Source organism: Cyprinodon tularosa, unplaced genomic scaffold (genome assembly GCF_016077235.1).
Source record: "Cyprinodon tularosa strain WSP-4 unplaced genomic scaffold, ASM1607723v1 ctg23, whole genome shotgun sequence".
NCBI lineage: Eukaryota > Metazoa > Chordata > Actinopteri > Cyprinodontiformes > Cyprinodontidae > Cyprinodon > Cyprinodon tularosa.
In genome coordinates, this window is record NW_024038861.1 from 2,092,325 (window position 1) to 2,112,068 (window position 19,744).

At 36.7% G+C, this 19,744-nt stretch overlaps 4 protein-coding genes across 6 annotated transcripts in view; 3 read left to right on the plus strand and 1 right to left on the minus strand.

Annotated features, from left to right (window-relative positions):
- The first annotated feature begins 1,055 nt into the window (after nt 1–1,055).
- On the plus strand, nt 1,056–3,580 carry si:dkey-73n8.3 (uncharacterized protein LOC100150965 homolog). The gene is made up of 7 exons (XM_038286756.1): nt 1,056–1,222; nt 1,547–1,662; nt 1,742–1,897; nt 1,978–2,082; nt 2,228–2,437; nt 2,808–3,000; nt 3,342–3,580. The coding sequence occupies exons 1-7, from the start codon at nt 1,209–1,211 to the stop codon at nt 3,442–3,444; spliced, it is 897 nt and encodes a 298-aa protein (XP_038142684.1). The 5' UTR covers nt 1,056–1,208; the 3' UTR covers nt 3,445–3,580.
- A 2,209-nt stretch (nt 3,581–5,789) lies between these two features.
- zgc:112332 (uncharacterized protein LOC553712 homolog) lies at nt 5,790–12,401 on the plus strand. 2 transcript variants are annotated; one of them, XM_038286759.1, is made up of 7 exons: nt 5,790–5,961; nt 6,317–6,432; nt 8,259–8,414; nt 9,631–9,735; nt 10,404–10,565; nt 11,016–11,208; nt 11,354–12,401. In XM_038286759.1, the coding sequence occupies exons 1-7, from the start codon at nt 5,951–5,953 to the stop codon at nt 11,454–11,456; spliced, it is 846 nt and encodes a 281-aa protein (XP_038142687.1). In that variant the 5' UTR covers nt 5,790–5,950; the 3' UTR covers nt 11,457–12,401. The 2 variants fall into 2 exon arrangements, with proteins under 2 accessions (XP_038142687.1, XP_038142686.1); XM_038286758.1 differs by having other exon boundaries at nt 5,797–5,961; nt 10,356–10,565.
- Nucleotides 12,402–14,195: 1,794 nt separating this feature from the next.
- Nucleotides 14,196–15,865, plus strand: sec61g (SEC61 translocon subunit gamma). The gene is made up of 4 exons (XM_038286762.1): nt 14,196–14,348; nt 14,708–14,808; nt 14,942–15,044; nt 15,719–15,865. The coding sequence occupies exons 2-4, from the start codon at nt 14,715–14,717 to the stop codon at nt 15,726–15,728; spliced, it is 207 nt and encodes a 68-aa protein (XP_038142690.1). The 5' UTR covers nt 14,196–14,348; nt 14,708–14,714; the 3' UTR covers nt 15,729–15,865.
- Nucleotides 15,866–15,893: 28 nt separating this feature from the next.
- The window catches only part of tpk1 (thiamin pyrophosphokinase 1), a 108,675-nt gene continuing 104,824 nt past the window's right edge, over nt 15,894–19,744 (minus strand). For both annotated transcript variants that reach the window (XM_038286761.1, XM_038286760.1), the window contains one exon: nt 15,894–16,328. In XM_038286761.1, coding sequence (XP_038142689.1) covers nt 16,183–16,328 — 146 coding nt within the window. In that variant the 3' untranslated portion in view covers nt 15,894–16,182. The remainder of the gene's footprint in view (nt 16,329–19,744) is intronic.

A 19,744-nucleotide genomic window follows, 5' to 3' on the forward strand; every position in this document is an offset into this window, starting at 1 on the left:
CCTAATTCTCCAACCTGCCATAAACATTTCCATAACTTTATCCCTGACATGTCTGCTTCATTCTTTGATCTCCATGATTATGTTTTTTCCAGTAATCTCCATACCTGAAGAAAAGAAGAATTATGCATTTACAGGTTTTTATTCCAAAATTAAATTACTCACAGGCTGACGTTCAATCTGTCCTGCTCATTCAAATTCAGAATAAATCTGAAGGCACTTGCCTCAATTACCTTTAAAACATTTTAATGGCACATTAATTATTTTTCTTCACTTGTGAATTATGCTCTACTTTATCTATGTTATAAAATTCTAATAAGATACAGTGAAGTTTGGGACAAAATGTGAGAAGGTTTAAGTGACGCTCTTACAGCTCCTCTTTGGACTCTGACTTAACTACAGAATATTTTCTTTTTAACATTTTAACGGTATTGAGGACTGCACACAGAAGGGGAATCCCTGTCTTTGCTGCTCTTCTGGTTTCAACTCTCGTAATCTTACCCTGAGCTGTTGGTGTCAGCCCAATGAGCAAACGGGATAAGAGCCTACCTAGAATATTCAATACAGGTGATAGATTTAGAGCTGTGGAAAGCACCAAAAAGCCTGCACTAATAAAATGCTGAAATTACAGTGGTCCCACCTGTGAAAACAGGTTTTAAATTTCATTGACTCCCTTTCAGATGACAGCAAAGGTTTATATAGTCTCTAACTACTTCAATTTAAGTGTTAAGCTTTAAGTATCAATAGCTGTTTCAGATAAAATGTAAAGGAAGTAACTGAATTCTGCTCAGTAAAAACTTTTCTCAAACTTTAGAAGAAAAGTCAGCCATCTGATAGTTAGTTAGCTGCCTCAGTAATTGATTAGATGTAGCATGCAGGAATTAAATTAAAAGATCTCTTTCAGTTTATTTCCTTGAGTTGCTGCACAGTATCGCTTGTCATGTGGCTGCTCATCAGAGTCCCAATTACAGATTCCATCTTAATCCATTAGTTACACTGACTGCATTCAAACAGAAAGATATTTGTATTAAATAGTAACGTCCCATTAAGGCTGTAAACCTTCTGAAGGGAAACATATTTTTCCCTAATTCTTGTTCACTCTTTCTACCAGATCGCTGAACCTGAGCCCTGGAACAAACCTCTACAAATGATAGTGCCATTTTCATTTTAGAAGAACGTTTGCCTGTCTTCTTCCCGAAAGCCGCAAAACGATGCAAACTATCAGGTAAGAAACTTCTGTAACTTCTAATAGCAGTCTTTTTTTAATAGTATAAGTATTTGCAGCAAGACTACTGAACACATGTTTTAGATGGAAAATAATATTTACTTTCCTTGAACCTTCTAGGTGGCTGAATCCATAAAAATCAAACTGGTCTATCTATTATAACCTTTTTTTTCTATCCATATCCATATATATACATACATATAAATATTCCTTATATATATTCCTTTCTGACTTTTTTATTAGATTTTTTTTTTTGTGAAATCTTGTTTATAGGGAATCAGATGATATATATAGAGACCTTAAATGTGATATTTGATTCCTCAGGTCTCTTTTCAATCCCAAATGGTCATCAGATGTGCGTCTGGAGGGGAAGACAGCCATAGTAACAGGGGCAAACACTGGAATAGGCAAAGAAACAGCTAAGGACCTGGCTGCCAGAGGTGAGAAGAACCAGAGAGATATTACGTGTACAGGCAAAAAGAATTTCACTGTTCAGAAGACTTAATCTATCTTCTGCAGGTGCCCGAGTGGTTTTGGCTTGCCGAGACACGGCGAAAGGAGAGCAGGCTGCGTCTGACATCATGCGGGAGGTGAATGGAGCCAAGGTGGTTGTCAGGCAGCTAGATCTGGCTGACACAAAATCCATTTGCCTGTTTGCTGAGACTATCTACAACAGTGGGTGAAACAGATTAAAGTTTTATATATATATATATATGAAAAAGAATTGTAAAAAAAAAACCTATTCTGTTTTTCAGCTGAGAAGACACTAAACTACCTTATAAACAATGCAGGTGTGGCTATCTGTCCTTATGCAAAGACAGTGGATGGATATGAGATGCAGTTTGGTGTCAATCACTTGGGTAGGGAATACAAATTGAATGAAATTTTTACTTTAGTTATGCAGCAAAAGTATGAAGTAGGGCTCTTTTCTTTTTATTCTTAGGCTCTGTTGTGCAAAAAAACTTAATCTCTCACTCCATTTTTTCTCCATTTGTTCCTCCTTAGGTCATTTCTTCTTGACCTTCCTGCTGCTGGACTTGCTGAAGCACTCGGTCCCATCTCGGGTCATCAACGTGTCCTCCACAGTTCATGCCATGGGCAAGATCCAGTTTGATGACCTGAATGGGGATAAAGATTATCACCCTGTCAGGGCCTATGCTCAGAGCAAGCTGGCTAATGTGCTGTTTACCAGAGAGCTGGCCAAAAGGACTGAGGGTATTATGTGTGTTTGTGTGTGGATATGGATGTGTGGAAGAAAAACACTCAGGGGCATAGAGACTGACAGTCCGTCTTAGACTGAGTGTCCGTCCTTCTGCATGGAGGAATTAAAAGTCTGCTTCTGCTGCCAGCGTGATAGTCTCATGCCTCAACCACAATCGCTTTAAGCAAGAAACTGAGCAAACAGGCATTTTTATGAAAAGACTGCTTTACAGTAACACAAAAAGCTGGATAAGCAGAACTCAAGAGGTTCTTCATACGTTTAATAAGGATTAAACTTCCATTTCCTGCTATAAAGGGTTTATATTTATAATAATGGTAGAATTTTGGAAGAATCTCTATGTTATTCTCAATTTTCCCTCTCCAGCACTTGGTGTGATGGCCTTTTCTGTGGACCCTGGAATTGTAAACACTGAGATTACAAGGCACATTTGGCGCCCTCTTGTGGACATAGCTAAGATTTTCAGTTTCTTGATAATGACACCAGCAGAGGGAGCCTCCACCACCATCTACTGCATCATTACTCCAGAGAATGAAATGCTCACCGGTGGATTCTACAAGTGAGACAGGCAGCTATAAACTTGCAATTAAAAATCCAAATTGTCACCAGGAAGTTGTTTTTTCTAGAAATTTGAAATAATTATTTTTTTACAAAAAGCATAGCCAATACTTAAGAGGTCAGTGTTATTTATTTATTTTTTGTTTGTTTTTAAATATTGTAATAGGCCTATATGACTGTTTGTGAGATAAACAGGAGCACAGCAGAAATATATAGAGAGACATAAAAAAAAGATAAACAATTAAAAAGTCCCTAGAAAACAAACCAAAAAACTGTGGCAAACAAGGTTATTAATTCACCTTTGTTTGTTTATCTACTTCATCTTTTCTTTTTTTGTTCCAGGAACTGTTCCAGAGCAGACCCCTGCAGGGCAGGTGAGGATGATGGCACAGCTTTGAAGCTGTGGGCTGTGAGCTGCCGCCTGCTGGGCATCCGCTGGAGATAAATAGCGTGCCTTCATGCTGTGCAGCAATGTTCTCACTCTAAAGATCCCCTTTTCATTTTATGCACAAAATGTTAAGGTTCCATTAAACATTATGAATTATACCGACCACCATTAAAATGGGAGGATTATTAAGCTACCCCTCTTGTGCACTTGTGTTTTTGGCATGTTTTGCAGACTTTACTTTACTTTCGTCCTACTTCAACTTTCAACATTTTAATGGATAGTTTCCCTTTGCCTGCTGTGATTGATAGCATACAATATATTTCTTAATGACAAAATACCAAAAAACTGAAATTCTCATTCATATATTTATCAATAAAAATGTTATTTAGAGAGATCTATTAAAACACTGTGAACACTTTTAACCCATCAAATATTCCTTTATATTCAGATTTCTTGATTATATTTAATGCAAATTAGTCAAAATCTTACAATTTTGCCCAAACACCTGTTGGCTTGCAAAGAGGAGTTTAAAGCTGCAGCCTCTTCATATGCCATCTTGCATCCAAAAACAAACAAAATAGAAATAAGGCTGCAGAAAAAGAAACATGTAACATGATTTCAACCTGGAGAGACTCACACAGAGAAAAGAAGCAATTAGAAAGATTTACTGACATGAATGAAATACATTATTTGGCGCTCAGACCCCGGCAGAAGACATGACGCTGTAAGTCGACATGAGTGTGGATGAATAACTTTGGAAGATGATAAGGAGTAATTTTCCCTCTGAGGCCCATCCATTGGTGGTGGAGTACTGTAAGCTGGAGGATGAAAGTCTAAGAATAGTCTAGGAGTGAAAAATTCAGCTGATGCACTGAATGGGGAAGCTGGACCTTCATCCTATGAAGAACGTCTTGAGAATGATTGGCTTTGTAGAAGGTGCGGCCCATCGTTGATTGGCTGAAGCTTTAATGAGGCTGATTAAACCTTCAGGGTTGAATTTTCGCTTAAGCTTCATAACACCTGCAGTTAGAGCTTGACTCTTCAGGTAATTCTCTTATTTACTCTAAAGTAAAGGCAATGTGGTAAAGTTCAAAGCAAGAGGAGATGCATAGTCCTAAATTACAAATATATGGGTTTATAAAAAGATCTTGACTGTGTCTCATCGACCTGTGGTTGGAAAGCCACTCATCACATACTCAACATACTCTACACCTTGAGAAAAATAAAATATGTTGTCTTTGGTAGGAAATGAGTGTTACCCTAAAAAAGTCAATATTTTGGTCATCCCCAGAGACAGTTTAAATGTTGTCATGATTTGCTGTATTCTCGTTCCTCTTTTAAAAAATAGCTTTGGTCAGTTTAAAATGATCAGAAATAGTGACCCTAACTGATGAGCACATCACTGTATTCAGTTTAGCATCTAAAGTTTATTCATTTACAAAGATGGGATCAGGCTAATTCTTGGTAAGTCACAAGTCAGTTTCAAGCCATTCATCAAGAATAACAAGTCCTAGTCACATTCTTTACATTTCAAGTCATTAACAACTCATAAGAAGCCATCTCTGAAAAACTAATTGTGTGGATTAGTATTTATCTGTTTTTTATTTTTTTAAAGATTTCTTACAAAAATAAATGTCTTACTTTAATGAGAGCATAGAGTCATTTTAAGTAAATATGCTTAAATCCGAATCAAATCACTTATTGGTATTACCTTTAGAGTCAGGTCGCAAGTCTTTGCTAATGTAATGCATTACATCTGACTTCGTTATAGGCCAAACCTTTTAAACCAATTAACAATTATTAAGCTTAGCTTACTATTCATTATGTCACCCGTAATTAACATTTAATTAATATGTCAAAAACATACAATTAATGTTTCTTTTTTCCAAGTGATAAATTATTTGCTGAATTAGGTTTCAAAGCTTTAGGGGGAAATGTTAAGGAAATCTAATCATATTTTTATTATTCTCTTTAATCTTAGGAAGCTTTTAATCTCTTAATTAATTGCTTTACAGTGTTTTAACATATCACTTTAATTTGAGTTCCTTTGAAATTGATTTATTGAGTTATTTTTGTGTTATGTTGCAAGTGAAGTGAATCTTTAGGGTTTGTATCCAGCTCTTTTGGCTAAAAGAATCTGGATCAAACTAAACTATACTGTATAATATGATTTATTAGATTAAATATTATACTATCAAATTAGCTGCAGTTTACCTCTAATTTTACTTCATAAAGGGCTGAATTGTGACCAATTAATCAGGTGAAAACAAGATGAGGTTTGCCTTAACTCTTGGTCCCTATTGAGAGTGTATGAGGCAGGCAAGCAGGAGCCAACAGGAAAGCAGTCTGTTCTCAGGCTGTAACTTGTGAATCAATCATGCGTCAGCTTGCTTCTGATTGGCCCAGCCGGGGAATGCGAAATGCATGCAGCAGGCTTTGTAGAGATGACAACCTGAAAGCCAGTGCTGAACTGTGTTGTGGAGACTAAAGGGGACGCCTTTTCGGTTATTACTGAAGTTACACCATCGCCTCTAAGGTGAAAATCCACTGCTTTGGAGGAATAATGAACTGCAGGTAGGAGTGAAACTATTTTAACCATTGAAAATATTAATAGGCTGGATCTAATGATCACTGGAAATTGTAAGAAGATTAAACTGCCTCCAGAAATGCTCTTAGGATTGTTATCTGACTAACTGCTTGGACCAAAAATCTAAATGATTTCATTTAGTGCATGTGCCTAGGTAAAAATTAGTTTTACAAGAATCCAGTGTTTACAAAAAAAAGTAGAGAGTGGCATACCAGTACAGACATTTAAACTGTAATTGTTTGTGTTTAATTTGTCTGCTTACATACTTAATTAGACAAGAACTCACTAAGAGTAGAATCTGGATACGTTTAAAGTGTTTTTCCTGAATTGACTTTAAACCAGGAGCGCATGCTGTAACCACTGGTCTTCTGAGGAGAGATTAGATGGGAAAACAGTGATCATCACTGGAGCCAACACTGGCATCGGCAAGGAAACAGCCAGAGATCTTGCAAAAAGAGGTACAGTCCAGTTTTGGTTCTCTGTCTCACTCTTTTCATTGTTTTTAACTTTCACATTGTATTTTCCATTCAACATTCCACACTGCTGTGAGGATTTAAGCACTTTCGCTGCTTGATGATTGGTGCTAATCTTAAATGTTAATCACACCTAATCTGTCTTAGTCCAACTTAATTAAATATATAATGGTGGAGATATTCAGAGGGTTTGTGAACCCAGCATACCTTAAACAAAATAAAAATAAAACAAAATAAAATGATGACATTCCTGGATGGAAGTAATGATGTTAAAAGACAGATGGCAGCGATGCAAGTCAGATGAGGCGTCAGTGGGACAGAGGGAGCATTGTGAGGGTCTGATACCCTCCTTAGCCAACAAAAGAGAGAGTTTGAAGGGTGCAGCCATGCACACCCACACACACACATATGCAGACCCAGTGTAATATGAAAACTGGTTGTGCATAGATGATTAAGTCTGTTTGTTCGCCTCAGGGCTCAGCATGAAGCATGCCCCTGCTGCTTTTTGAAAATTACCACCATGCATTCGAGAGAACAACTTCATTCTGTAAATGAAAGGGCAAGTGAGAATTATTTTCTTTTTATGTCATAATGTAGACCTGGAAAAAAAATATATTATTATTTTTGCTGTGTGAAAAATCGAATGAATGCAGAGGTCTGTGGGCGAAAAACAAGAGTGGAAAGAAGAGATGACAGAATAATGACCTCCTCCTTTTTCTTCTTGCTTTTGGAGAATTCAGTATCAGATGATGGCTTCATCTATCAGTAAATGGGATTATGTAATGACAGGATGACAAGATGATTAGGTTTGCACAGATTCATAACAGGCAGCGCTACCTTGGGGCGGATGCATCCCAAGGCACCGAGGGAAATCTGACCAAATCACGACACTTTAACTCATCTTGGTTTCAGTCATTGTGCTAATACGACATGTTGACAAAGTGCTCTATATTCTCGATTAACTCAAATAAGAGCTGGGATTGCGAATTGATTAATTTAAATATAGAGTGATTAATGAGCTTAACACTTTTGGATGATATGATTGATTGAATTAACTCAAAAAAAGGAGAACAACTGAGCATTCCCACGTGGGAGCAGCCTGACGTGAACAAAGACACATTAATGGGACACAGATGCTACATTCCAAGTGATTAATGGCTCCCTACTTTCTTAATTGCAGCGTTGAGCAGCTATATAAAATATGTGGTGGTTTTTATTGTTTGAGGACTTTTGTAATGCAGTGTGGGGGCTTCTCGTCTTCCTATACCTGGCTAGTTTTATGGTGATGCAGCCAAACTAGTGTGTGGGAGAGAGAAAAAATGAGAATGCTGTCCTCAAAAGCCCTTTCCGGAGCTCATTAAGAAGAATACCTCATAATTTGTGTGAGAAGCAAAGCGACATAGCTGAGATAGTTCTGTGTTCATGCACTGTGGAGCAGTTAGCTAAATTGGCTTTTGAATGAGGGCTTGGAAATCATTAGGAGTGATCAAATGTGCACAAAGACTTTTAAGGACTTCATTACTCTTTAGCTTTCTCTGCTTTTACTCCTTTTTTAATTAAATCAGTATAAAATCTTCAGAAAAGATGATACTGATTTAAATTTGAAAGTATGTAATGTAGCTGATATAATTATTTTTACGTGTTATTTGAAGAGTAAAAGTAAGAGGCAGTAAAATTATGAGGGAGGCATGCCCTCTGGGTTAATTTACTGCTGCAGTTATGCCTCAGCGGAACAGCTGAGATGAAGTTGGTCTGTCACTAATAGAACAGATCTACATCTTTTATCCATTTTCCTGGACCTTGTTTTAAAGGTGCACGCATCATTATGGCATGCAGAGACGTGGAGAGGGCGGAGGATGCACGTACCGACATTTTGGAGGACACAGGAAATGAGAACATCATTATCAGGAAACTGGATCTGTCTGATAAAAAGTCCATCAGAGCGTTCGCTCAGCTCATAAACAAAGGTAGGCAGGTGACATTAAATACAAAAACACATGAAGCCTATAAATGGATTGCTTCAGCAAACAGGTTTTTAGAGAAGATCTTTGGTGGAAAGGATTATCTGGTAAGGGTAGGTAAGGTTAGTTAACGAATTTTCACAGATGGTTAAGTGGTTGTATTTTGCCACTATTTTGTAGGGTGTGGCAGCCTAGTGGTTAGGGCATAGATCTTGGAATCCTGAGGTTATGAGTTCGAGACCCACTCCCACAGACTGCCACTCTGGGTCCCTGAGCAATACCCTTAACCCCACACTGCTCCCTGGGCACTGCACAATGGCAGCCCACTGATTCCCCCATGGGATGGGTTAAATGCAGGGATAAATTTCTCCAAGGTGAGTTCAATTATCATTATTATTATTTGCTCTGGTTTACATCAGTGGTCCATTTGTGTTCCTACTAGTATATGTTTCCTTTGTGATCGATGTTCACTAAGTACTAAATTTCCATTCGCTGTTAGGCTGATAACATGCAGTGGATGCATGGATGTCTCCCCTTCACTTTAGCTTCAGTTTAACTCCTGGCAGATGTGGAAGATAGATTAACACAGACCTGTTTTACAATAAATAAAAACAATCACTGTATTGGAAATCCATCAGTTATTTTAGAGCAAGAAAGAGATTCGGGAGAAGAACAGATTTTAGGAGTAAGCACAGTTGTTTAGAAATTTTTTTACCTCATTCTGACAATAAATCATAATAAAACCTTCCCAATTTAGGTCTTCTATCATTATCTCAATTATTTCTACGTATTTAGTAAAGGTTTCAATGAGGCAGGGTGGTTTTGATTCTTTGGTGTCTGTTTGCATGAATTTCTTTATATCTGAAAGAAATGCTTTTAAACTTGATGACTGCGATCATGACTTAGGTGCTCATACTAGTTTGCTGAGTTTGTGTCCATTCCTTCTATTAGAAAAGGAGTAAATGAATCAGACCCTCCAACAGCTAAACAACATGATGCTGTCATCCATGTGCATCACAGTTAGTGTTCTAAGGCTTTTCAACTTCCCACTGTATATTAAATTAACATTTGCTATTTTCTTCAAGTACTAAATCTAATTTTATCAGAACAATTTTGATAATCTAAACGGGCCTAAAAAAGGAAACATTTGGTTAATTTTAAAGTCAGATGGTAAATATCTGCTTTCCATTAGATTAACATAAACATGTCTAATGTTTTCCAGAAGAGCAGCAAGTGAATATCCTGATAAACAATGCAGGCATTATGATGTGCCCTTATTCTAAGACAGTCGATGGCTTTGAAATGCAGTTGGGAGTCAATCATCTGGGTGAGTAATACTAACGTTTGGTGCTCTATCTATATTTCTTTTTTTCCTGAATTTTGTTAAAATCCAAAAAATCTACAGAAAAACTGATTGGTTAGTATTGCACTTAAGTGAATTTATTTCTGTACTCAAGAATAGTTAGAAAGAATAAAAAGAGGAGGATGTCCATCTTGATAGCAGCACAAATATCAAAGAAATCAGCCTGAAAATATTCGTATTTTTTATGCTGTCAGTTTTTGGTCTGTTTCTTTGTCCCAGATGATGTTTATTGTTTGTGCATTATTTTTGTCACAAGCTGTCAGTGTGAACAGGCACAGTTGCCCACACACATATGGACGCTCAGACACATGCAGAGAGACAGAGACGGTACTTAAGGCGGAATAACCCCTAAATGAAGATCAACATTAAAGAGCCTTTCTGATAAATATTTAAACTCTGTGGCTTAAAAAACAGAAAGGATTAAAGTTCGACAGCAATCAGAAATACTTGCTGTATTTGTCTGAGACCTTTAGGTAGTCTGGATCACTCATATACAACAAGGAAGATCATAGCATTGTTTTGAAAATTAACCTCTAGAACAATTACTGCCTGCCTAATTATTTTATTTTCTGACCCCACCTAAGGTCACGTTCTCTTGACCTTCTTGCTGCTTGACCTCATCAAACGTTCAGCTCCTGCACGCATCGTCATTGTGGCCTCGGTGGCCCACACTTGGACTGGGCTACGACTCGATGACATTAACAGTGAAAGGAGTTATGATGCTATGAAGGCTTATGGGCAAAGCAAACTGGCTAATGTCCTGTTTGCACGCTCTCTTGCCAAGCGGCTACAAGGTGAGCTGGAATTTACAAGCTTTAAATGAACAAACGGGGATCTGAAATGAGCTTCTACGTTGTGATGTATGCATCCTTTTTCTGTTAGTTAAAATATAAAATTTATATTTTAAACTCCTTTTTAAAATTCCGGCTTTCAAATGTTTGTGTTTTTTCTTTAGAAGCCCGTATTGAAACTCAAATCACGGCTTTAAATTAATGTGAACAGGTGCTGTTCCCCCATCCAAAGTGGGCAAAACATTAAGTTTTGACATCAGAAAACACACTTTTCAGTTTTTGTTGGAAACATATACCCTGTTCCTTCCATTTCTGTGCACAATACTTTGTGTTTTTCTAGGATACCATTACTATAAATTATTTAAATTAATGTGAAAAGATGGACAGAAGTTCAAAGGGTATGAAGACTTTTGAAACTCTGAATGTGTAGCCACCTCTTTTTTCCCACTGCAGGAACTGGTGTCAGTGTTTTTTCTCTGCACCCTGGTGTGGTCCAGTCCGACCTGTGGCGGCACCAGCACCAATGCATACAAATAGCAGTGAAGATCTTTAGGATCTTTACCAAGACAACAGTGGAGGGAGCTCAAACCACTATCTTTTGCGCTGTGGAACCAGGCCTGGAGAGCCTGAGTGGAACCTATTTCAGGTAGGTTTCAGCCAACAAGTACAGTAACTCTTAAACATCTACATTCATGCAACAAGACGTTAAATTTTTCTGTTTTTTATTTTAAAATTATCAGAGAGAACAGAGAAATATCTACTAATTACTTTCTGCCACTGTTTGAATTCAGTGACTGTGCACCTGCGCGTTGCTCAAGGGCTGCTGCTGATGACGACTTGGCCCAGAGGCTGTGGGAGATGAGCTGCAACATGCTCGACATCACCTGGGAGTGAAAAGCAGCAAATTAACTAAAAGCTGTGTGTTTCTTGTTTTTTTTTTAAAGCACTGTTATGCACTTTTATCCAATATTAGGCCCGTTTTGTACAAATGATGGATTTAGTGAGTGAATTTCAGTGAAAAGCAAGGAAGACAGCTTCAAATTCTACTTTATTTTATATAGAAAAAAATCATATGTTGAAATTTAACAGCATATAGTCTACTGTATTATGTTTATTTGAATGGAAAAGCTTTTAGGAATTACAGATAAATTGATGTAGAAAGTATTTATATATCGTCTATCTTGTTCAAAAAGGGTTCTTTTAATGAGATTAAGCTAACCAGTTTGTACATTTTATTGCTTTGAATTTTACAAGTTCATTATCCGACTCCTATATTGTGCCGCCTACGGTGCTACATGTTTGGAAATATTAGCTTTCAAAGGAGATTTCATACTTTAGTATGGCGATTAGAGGAAAACGACTGCAATGTAAAAGGTTACTTATAATATATTGTTACACTAGTGAAGCAACAGATGTTTACAACAGTAGTCTTAATTCTAAGGGATCTCAACACTTGGAAGACAAAGAACAGCTCTGGATAAGTTGTTACCCTGAGTGAAAAGAGAACATTTTAAAAATCTTGCTTTTGTTTTATCTTTCCTTTTCCTAAAAACTCTTTCTACATTTATTGATCAACAAAAGTCAGATCCCTGTGTGTTTTTTGTAACTGCTTATTGCATCGTTAGAGTCATACACTCTGCAAACACTCTTCAAATGCCTTTTTTCTCTAATATACAGTATATGAAGGAAAAATAAAATCTGTGAAATGGCTAGACTGAGGTGATGGGTTGCAACACAATAAAGATCAAACATACCTACATGTGATCTTTCAGAGTGATGTGAAACATGCTATAAAACAGCAGGGCATCTTGTAAATAATAAACTTTTTAAAGCAGCAAATTGCAGAGTTGTGCATGTTTTTTTCTGCAATATTTATTTGCATATTCTTTTTGCTTATACTGACTGTTCTGCATTGAATTGCATGAATGACAATAACACAGCTTCACAAAAGCATTTAGAGATCTGAGGCTCTTTATAGACTTAATACCACCCAGATTGATGGCTTAAATCTGTGTCCTTATTGTTGGTTATTTTCTAGTGTAACAATAATGAAATGAAACCCTGGAATCCTGCTGCTGACTCACATGGGTCTTTAAAGTAAAATACCAGAACAAAAAAACTCTAATCTTAATCTAAATCACATGAGGGGGCATTAGAAGCAGAGTTCTATGAGTAACAAGGAATGTGGTCACAGTATTTGAAACATGACCCTTTTTCAACAGTGCTGGTATATGTACATACAGCATATTTGACAAAGCAATTAAGAATATATAAATGTATTTTTTTTTATAAAGTAGTGGCAAAGGATTCTGAAAAAAGGGTATTTTTAAATAATAAAAGAATATTGTGGCATTTTTTAAAATGTGTTTTAAGAGATACATTTCTTTTTGAGGCAGAGTATCAGTAAAATACTTCTATAGAATTATTTACACAAATGAATTGAAATAAATTGTAAAATAGCCTTCTAATATGCACTTCTATAATAAGCACAAATGCTAAATGTTCTTGGAACTTTGCTAGAACCTCTGGGAATGATTTAAAAAAAAAATTTCTTTACACCATAAAAAAAAAAATATGGAAAACCCTGAGCATCCTCTTCATCCGACTGTTGAACAACAGTCTTTAGTCGAGGCTTCTCCAGACCTGCTGTAAGACAGATTCTTCCAACCTACAACCATTAACATCTACAAAGTCTGGTAGAAGGAACTCCTTAAAAAAGTTAACAAAATGCAATTTCCCATCAGATTCTTGCAATGAATGCATAAGGGGCAGCACAGTGTCGCAATCGGTAGCACTGCTGCCTTGCAGTAAGAAGGTTCCGGGTTTGGTTCCTGGCCTGGGGCTTTTTTGCATGGAGTTTGCATGTTCTCCCTGAGCATGCATGGGTTCTCTCCAGGTACTCCAGCTTCCTTCCACAGTCCAAAAACATGACTGTTAGGTTAATTGACTTCTCAAAAAAACAGCTGGAGATAAGCACCAGCACCCCTCACCACCCCAGCAGGGATAAGCGTGTTGGAAAATGGATGGCTGGATGGCGGAATCTATACATACATATATGCACAAGTTGATATAAAAAAATCTAACTAAAAATGACTTAGAAATTGAAAAAAAAGTGCCTAAAACTCAGTGTTTCAGGCTTAACAGTAAAAAATTTCAGCTGGGGGGCATTTTAGAGAAAATAATTTGCATAAAGAAAACCAAAATAAGAAGACTGGATTTAGAGAACTTCTAGAGTTTAATCAGAAATTCTAACATTGAAGGTAGATGGAGGAGAAAAAAGAAGTTAGTACAGGTCAAAATAAATAAGTAATAAATAATATGCATACAGCATATTAGGTCTTTTTCATCTTTGTGCTTTCATAGTAATACGCTGTATTTTTTTGGTGAATACTTTTCATGTATTATGTCAATAAGAATTTAATTTGTGTGTTAGGGTGAAAAGAATATACCTGTAAAGAAACACATATTTTTACAGTTAGATTAAGTTTGTGAACTAGAAATAAATTAAAGCATCATTAATCGTAAATCACCTGTACTTAAAGGCCTAAGAAATTTATTCAACGCTGTTTTTAATTGAGAAAATTCCCCTTCCCATTTATGCTGGAGGAAACCTCCTAGCCTTTAGGGGGCGATGTAGACAAACATTTGTGCAAACTAAATAACAAATTACACCTCACACGCATGCGCTGTTCAAGTCTACGTCAGCTCAATTTTTTCCTTCTAGCTGCTTTAAAGCTACGTGGCCATCACTTCTCTGTCTTCTGAGAAAGAACAGGACGGAAACAGGTAAGATGTCGGTTATTCTATCAATCCTAATCTTTTTCTTTTATTAAAATCGTAAAATACTCAAGAGCTCTAGCCCTTAGACGTATTTCGATCGCGTATTTCTAACTTTAAACGGAATGCTACGACGACGTTAGCTTGTCTTATGATAGTAGGGGGTTGGTTTTTATTATAGGTTCGTAATACGCATTCATATATCCTAATTTAAAATATCACATTCGTCACTATAGTGGTATGTTTTTGACTATTGAATGAAGAAATGTGAAGAGTATAAAGCAATACAATATTGAGGTATTGAGGTCTACGTCAGCGCTCTAGCATTTGCTAATGCTGCTTGTGATTTGTCTGATTTCTGTCCGCAGCCCAAACATGGATCAGGTCATGCAATTCGTGGAGCCCAGTCGGCAGTTCGTCAAAGATTCCATAAGGCTTGTGAAAAGGTGCACAAAACCTGACCGAAAAGGTAGGATTACCCTCCGTTTGTTCTTCTTTTTGCTTTAAGTTGTTGTGTTTACTTGCTCTGAATATAAACGGCACTAAAGTTCAATACTATTGCTCGTTTCCTTTTTAATTTTTTCCCTTTTTTTTTCCTTCAGAATTTCAGAAGATCGCCATGGCAACAGCGATTGGGTTTGCCATAATGGGCTTTATTGGTTTCTTTGTCAAGCTCATCCATATCCCCATCAACAATATCATTGTGTAAGTAAAAACACTGCTGGATATCTTTTCTTTCAGTTGGTGGAAAAATGTAAAATCTGTAGGTAAAACAAGCAAAAAAGCTTAATTTCCATTTAGATAACCAATGAACTGGCAAGGCAAAATGTGTATTATATGAATTATAAACATGTTTCACTATTTTAAATCCAAGCTTTCCTTTCCAAATATGTTCTAATCACAAACTATTGCCTTATGTTGAGTACTCTTAAACATAATTCATTTGCTTAACATTGCAACTGATGCTTGAACCTCAGCAATACTAATTTTATTTAGTTGTCATAAAAATATATTTCCACACAGTTCACAAATCTATTGCAAATGATCTTTTTTTTTGTTGCAAAATGTAAAAATCTATTTGCATGTGTTCATAGTTGTTATAAATCCAAACAAATGGTAACAGAAGCACCACACTGATCTCCAGCCTTGTTTTATTATAATAATGTGGGCTGTTGATGTATAAATGCAGTGGTAATGTAGTTTTTGTCCTTCTAATCAATGGGTTTCTTTATTTTTAAAATAGTTTCCAAACCTAAAGAAAATACAGATTTTATTCTTGTTGAAATGTAGTTTTAATAAAGGGGCAACATGGATGCATGACAGAGTAAAGCTGTAAGCTTTATTATTTGCTAACATTCTTTTCCATCTTTTTCTTCTAGTGGCGGTTGAATCCTGATCAAGAAAACTCTGGACAGACCCTGTACGAAGTGTTATTGGACTGGTGTGATGCCGAACTAAACAGACATTTTTACCTTCTGTGCTCAACATTTATATTTTGTTGTGTAAATAAAACAATTGAAAACAGGCTTTTTTCACAAACTGGTTCTTTGGTTCTTCTGTATTGTTAATGCAGCTTTATTTATTTCACCATTAATTGTAACAGTACAGATATGAAAAGTCTAGATATAGAAAAAAATAGGCACTTTAGCTGGAGTTAAAATATTTATCCCCTAACAGCAGATGTTGGGGAATAAAGGCACATGCAGTGGGTTACAATTTTATGTTCTTATGCTGATTGTCTAAATTCTGACCAGTCATAAATCTGTATTCCTTAAATAGATCTTATCCCACTTCTAGCACTAGTTTTTGTATATAGACTGCCTGAACAGTTTGTAAGAATCTCTCACTTTCCACTCATACAAATGCCCATGCTCCAAAGCAGAGGCTGGTCTGTGGTCACAGTCACAGACTTCCTGGGCTTTCCTGGTGCTGTTGGTTCATAGGTATTGGATGTGCTCACCAGCTTCCCAAACTGCAGAACCTGGTTATCTGGAGTGGGGGGAGAGAAAAAAGGAAAGAAGCAGACTTAGCATGATCACTTTTACAGCCTTTTTTAAGGAAATTATGCACGGGAAAATACAGTATAACACATAAACTTATCATAATGCAGCACAGTGTTGGTTGACCTACTATAGACGAGCCAATTAATTTAAATGTTTGTTTTTTTTCAAAGGGGCTGAAAGGGAATATCTTTGACTCCTCACTATTAGATAAAAAAAAAAAAACACTTTTAAATTGACAAACTGTATCCACGTCACTTAAGTAATCAAAACATTTTGTATTTTTATAACTGCCTTTAAGTACAGCCTCTAATAAAGTGGTTTCATGTTCAGTCTAATGATGGAAACGTTTGTAACTAGACAAATATGAACACTGTTTTCATTATAAAGCTCATAGTCTTGTGAACAGAAAAGCTCATTGATGACCTCATGTGGTCAAAAACTGTAATACGTTTTTACTATATGGTAAAATCTGCCATCTATTGGTTACATTTCAGAACTACTCAAATGAACTTGAAGGCCGTTATTAATGCCCCTACTGAAGCTTAATGCTTTACTATTGGTTTCAGGATATTTGACCTTACTAAAAACTCAATTACTCCCTGCATTTTCCCTCAGATTTTTTTAATACCCTGTACAAGTTTGTATATACTGTGGATTTACCCCGCTAAACATGCTTTCCTTTGTTTATATGCATCTTTAATGTAAAAATATACGGCTTGTTCTTACTACAATTTTGATAATTCATTAAGGTTTATTTATAAGTACTACCTACGAAAGGTTATTAATGTTTGGTAGATATGTATACAGATATGAAAGAAGAAATAGGACGCTAAAGCATTTTATTGAAATTGGTACATTACATTGATATCCCCCCCACCCCATTAGGGAACGGCAAACTGCCATTATTTAGCACCCACAGACTATTATGGGTCTAGGATCCCTTAGCAACACAGTGACTAGAAACCAAGGAACTTGTTTCCTTCTTAAGGTAGAAGCTTTCTACTCTGACCAGTAGGCCCCATTCTCCCAACTCAAGAAAGAACACATACAAAAACAAGGGAGGAAAGGCTATAAATATATGCAGGGAAGGAATAAAGAAGGAGACATAGGACACAAGGAAGCAAGGAGATAAGCAAGGGCACAGAGAAGAGAGGGATAAAGAACAAAAAGAACCGTCACAAGGTAGAAAAGACTGAAGAGAGCCAGAACACAACCCAGAAAAAAAAAAAAAAAAGAGAACATCATTTATATCACAATGGAGAAATTCACTTCTGCATCCTAACCCATCCCCTTGGGGAGCAGTGGGCTGCCACTGTGGCGCCTGGGGAGCAATCAGAGAGCAGGCTCTGGGATTGAACCAGGTATTTGAAACCTCTGAGAACAAGCACACTACTTCAACCACTATGCCAACACTCCCCTTTAATAACTCCACTTATAAATACAGTATTCTGAGATAAATCTGAGATTAAACATGTACGACCCAGATTAGACTTCAACCCACAATCCCCATCTCTGGAGGTTGATGCCTTGTCCATTAGGCCACTGGGCCTTTTCAAGGATGGAAAAGAAGGCCAGCTCTGTTCTAGGAACTCCTCTAGAACCTCAAGATTATTTCACAAATAAGAAGTCTTTATAATGTGAAGAAAATTATGGAAAACAGTGAGCATCCTCTTCGGATGATTTTTAAACAACAACAGAGTATCTTCAGTAAGAAGTTTTCTCCAGCTCCGGTGGAAGACAGACCTCCACAGAAGATCCTTCCTGCCTACAGCTATCAACACCTACAACATTTATTTAAAGAAATAACTTATGAGTTACTGCAACATTTAATTTCACTTTGGGATTAATAAAGTATTTTTGAACTTGATTTTAAATAAAAACCAAACCAAAGGAAGAAGTAGATAGAAGCATCCAAGAGGAATCAAGGAAAGGATGAGGGAGTAAAAGACAAAATAAAGATAGAACCCTGAGAGAAGTAAAGGATGAAGTAAAGATTTTTTTTTTCTGTTAGAAGTTCTTCTTTCCACAACAATCCGTCATACGCAGTATGTTACAAGCATAACACTCAATCCGCTCAACTGTTTGCTGGATGGATGCTGAGGAGGAAATGCTGTTGTAAACTCAGTTCTATAATGAAAATGACTAGGCTTCCTTAGACAAAGCAGATTTCAATCAATAAAAAAAAAAAAAAAAAACTGAACCTGAATTTATTGCTCAACTAGGATCGAAAAGGGATTCATTATTTGCAGAGTGCATTGGAGATGATATTTGCTGTAATCTGGAACTGAATACATGATACCTTTTTAATGAGAGCAAGTGGCCAATTTATTGAGCGAAACTATGTTAAAATAAGGACAATTGTGTAGAATTTGGTGAGGCAAAAATAATTGGTCTGTAAAGGAACAAATAAATCACCGTGCTTCAACAGGCAGAAATGACAGAAATATGAAATCACCTTTTTTTCAATTACCAGTTAGATTTATTTATGCAGCATTAGCTCTGAACAAGCTGCGCTGACAAGCTCCTTGAGAATGGAGCTGCTGAATCGTATCTAATATGAAAAGGGCAAACTCACCAAGAACATTTACAGAGTGCTTCTCTGATATTTCTGCACCTTTATCTGTCACAATGTTCTTAGCATCAGCAGTGGGTTAAATATCAAATCAATGAATGGCTGCACAGTTCAATAACTCTGCCAACATCTCTTTTAAAAGTGTTTCCTCACAAAATAACGACCAAAGACTTGTAGTTTTTATTCAAGAAGCACAGAAATAAAATTAAAATAGTAGGGATAGATAACATACACATATTCACATTATATATATATGAGTGTGTGTGTTCCTTTAACACAAAACCCGGCACAGAATTTGACTTAATATCTGTTATATCAGGTTAATTAGAAGTTTGAAATCTGAGAGATATTGAGAACATTAAGAACAACCAGAAGAATACTTTTTTTCTAAGTCCAATTTTAAAATTCAACCCTGAGAGACTCACACATAGAAAAGCTGAAATTACAAAATATTCAATTTATTTATGCAGGTAACACTATCATATTTTTGCTGACTGCGAGGACTTATTGGCTATCTGCAATCTTTCGCACTGAGCATGCATGTAGAGACAGTGGAGAGGAAAACTCCCTTTTAACAGGAAGAAACCTCCAGCAGAACCAGGCTCAGTGTGAGTGGCCATCTGCCGAGGCGGACTGGGGTTCAAGGAGGCGGAAGAAGAGAAAGACATAAACAAAATAAGTTCTTTGGCTCTTGGGCCCCGGTAGAAATCTTCGATGCAGTGAATAAATGAGCGCTTGGATGAGTAACCTAAAAAAGGATTAGAGTAGTCTTCCCCCAGTCGTGGAATAAGCCAGAGGGTGAGTGGGACTGAGAATAGTCTGAGAATGAG

Excerpts from the sequence above, each read along its gene's own strand:
- sec61g (XM_038286762.1), top strand. The coding sequence starts at position 14,715 with ATGGATCAGGTCATGCAATTCGTGGAGCCCAGTCGGCAGTTCGTCAAA. Across the intron at positions 14,809-14,941 it reads CACAAAACCTGACCGAAAAG|AATTTCAGAAGATCGCCATG; the intron begins GTAGGATTACCC and ends TTTTTCCTTCAG.
- zgc:112332 (XM_038286758.1), top strand. Across the intron at positions 6,433-8,258 it reads CAGAGATCTTGCAAAAAGAG|GTGCACGCATCATTATGGCA; the intron begins GTACAGTCCAGT and ends CTTGTTTTAAAG. Across the intron at positions 8,415-9,630 it reads CGCTCAGCTCATAAACAAAG|AAGAGCAGCAAGTGAATATC; the intron begins GTAGGCAGGTGA and ends AATGTTTTCCAG.
- si:dkey-73n8.3 (XM_038286756.1), top strand. Across the intron at positions 1,663-1,741 it reads TAAGGACCTGGCTGCCAGAG|GTGCCCGAGTGGTTTTGGCT; the intron begins GTGAGAAGAACC and ends TATCTTCTGCAG. Across the intron at positions 2,083-2,227 it reads GTTTGGTGTCAATCACTTGG|GTCATTTCTTCTTGACCTTC; the intron begins GTAGGGAATACA and ends GTTCCTCCTTAG.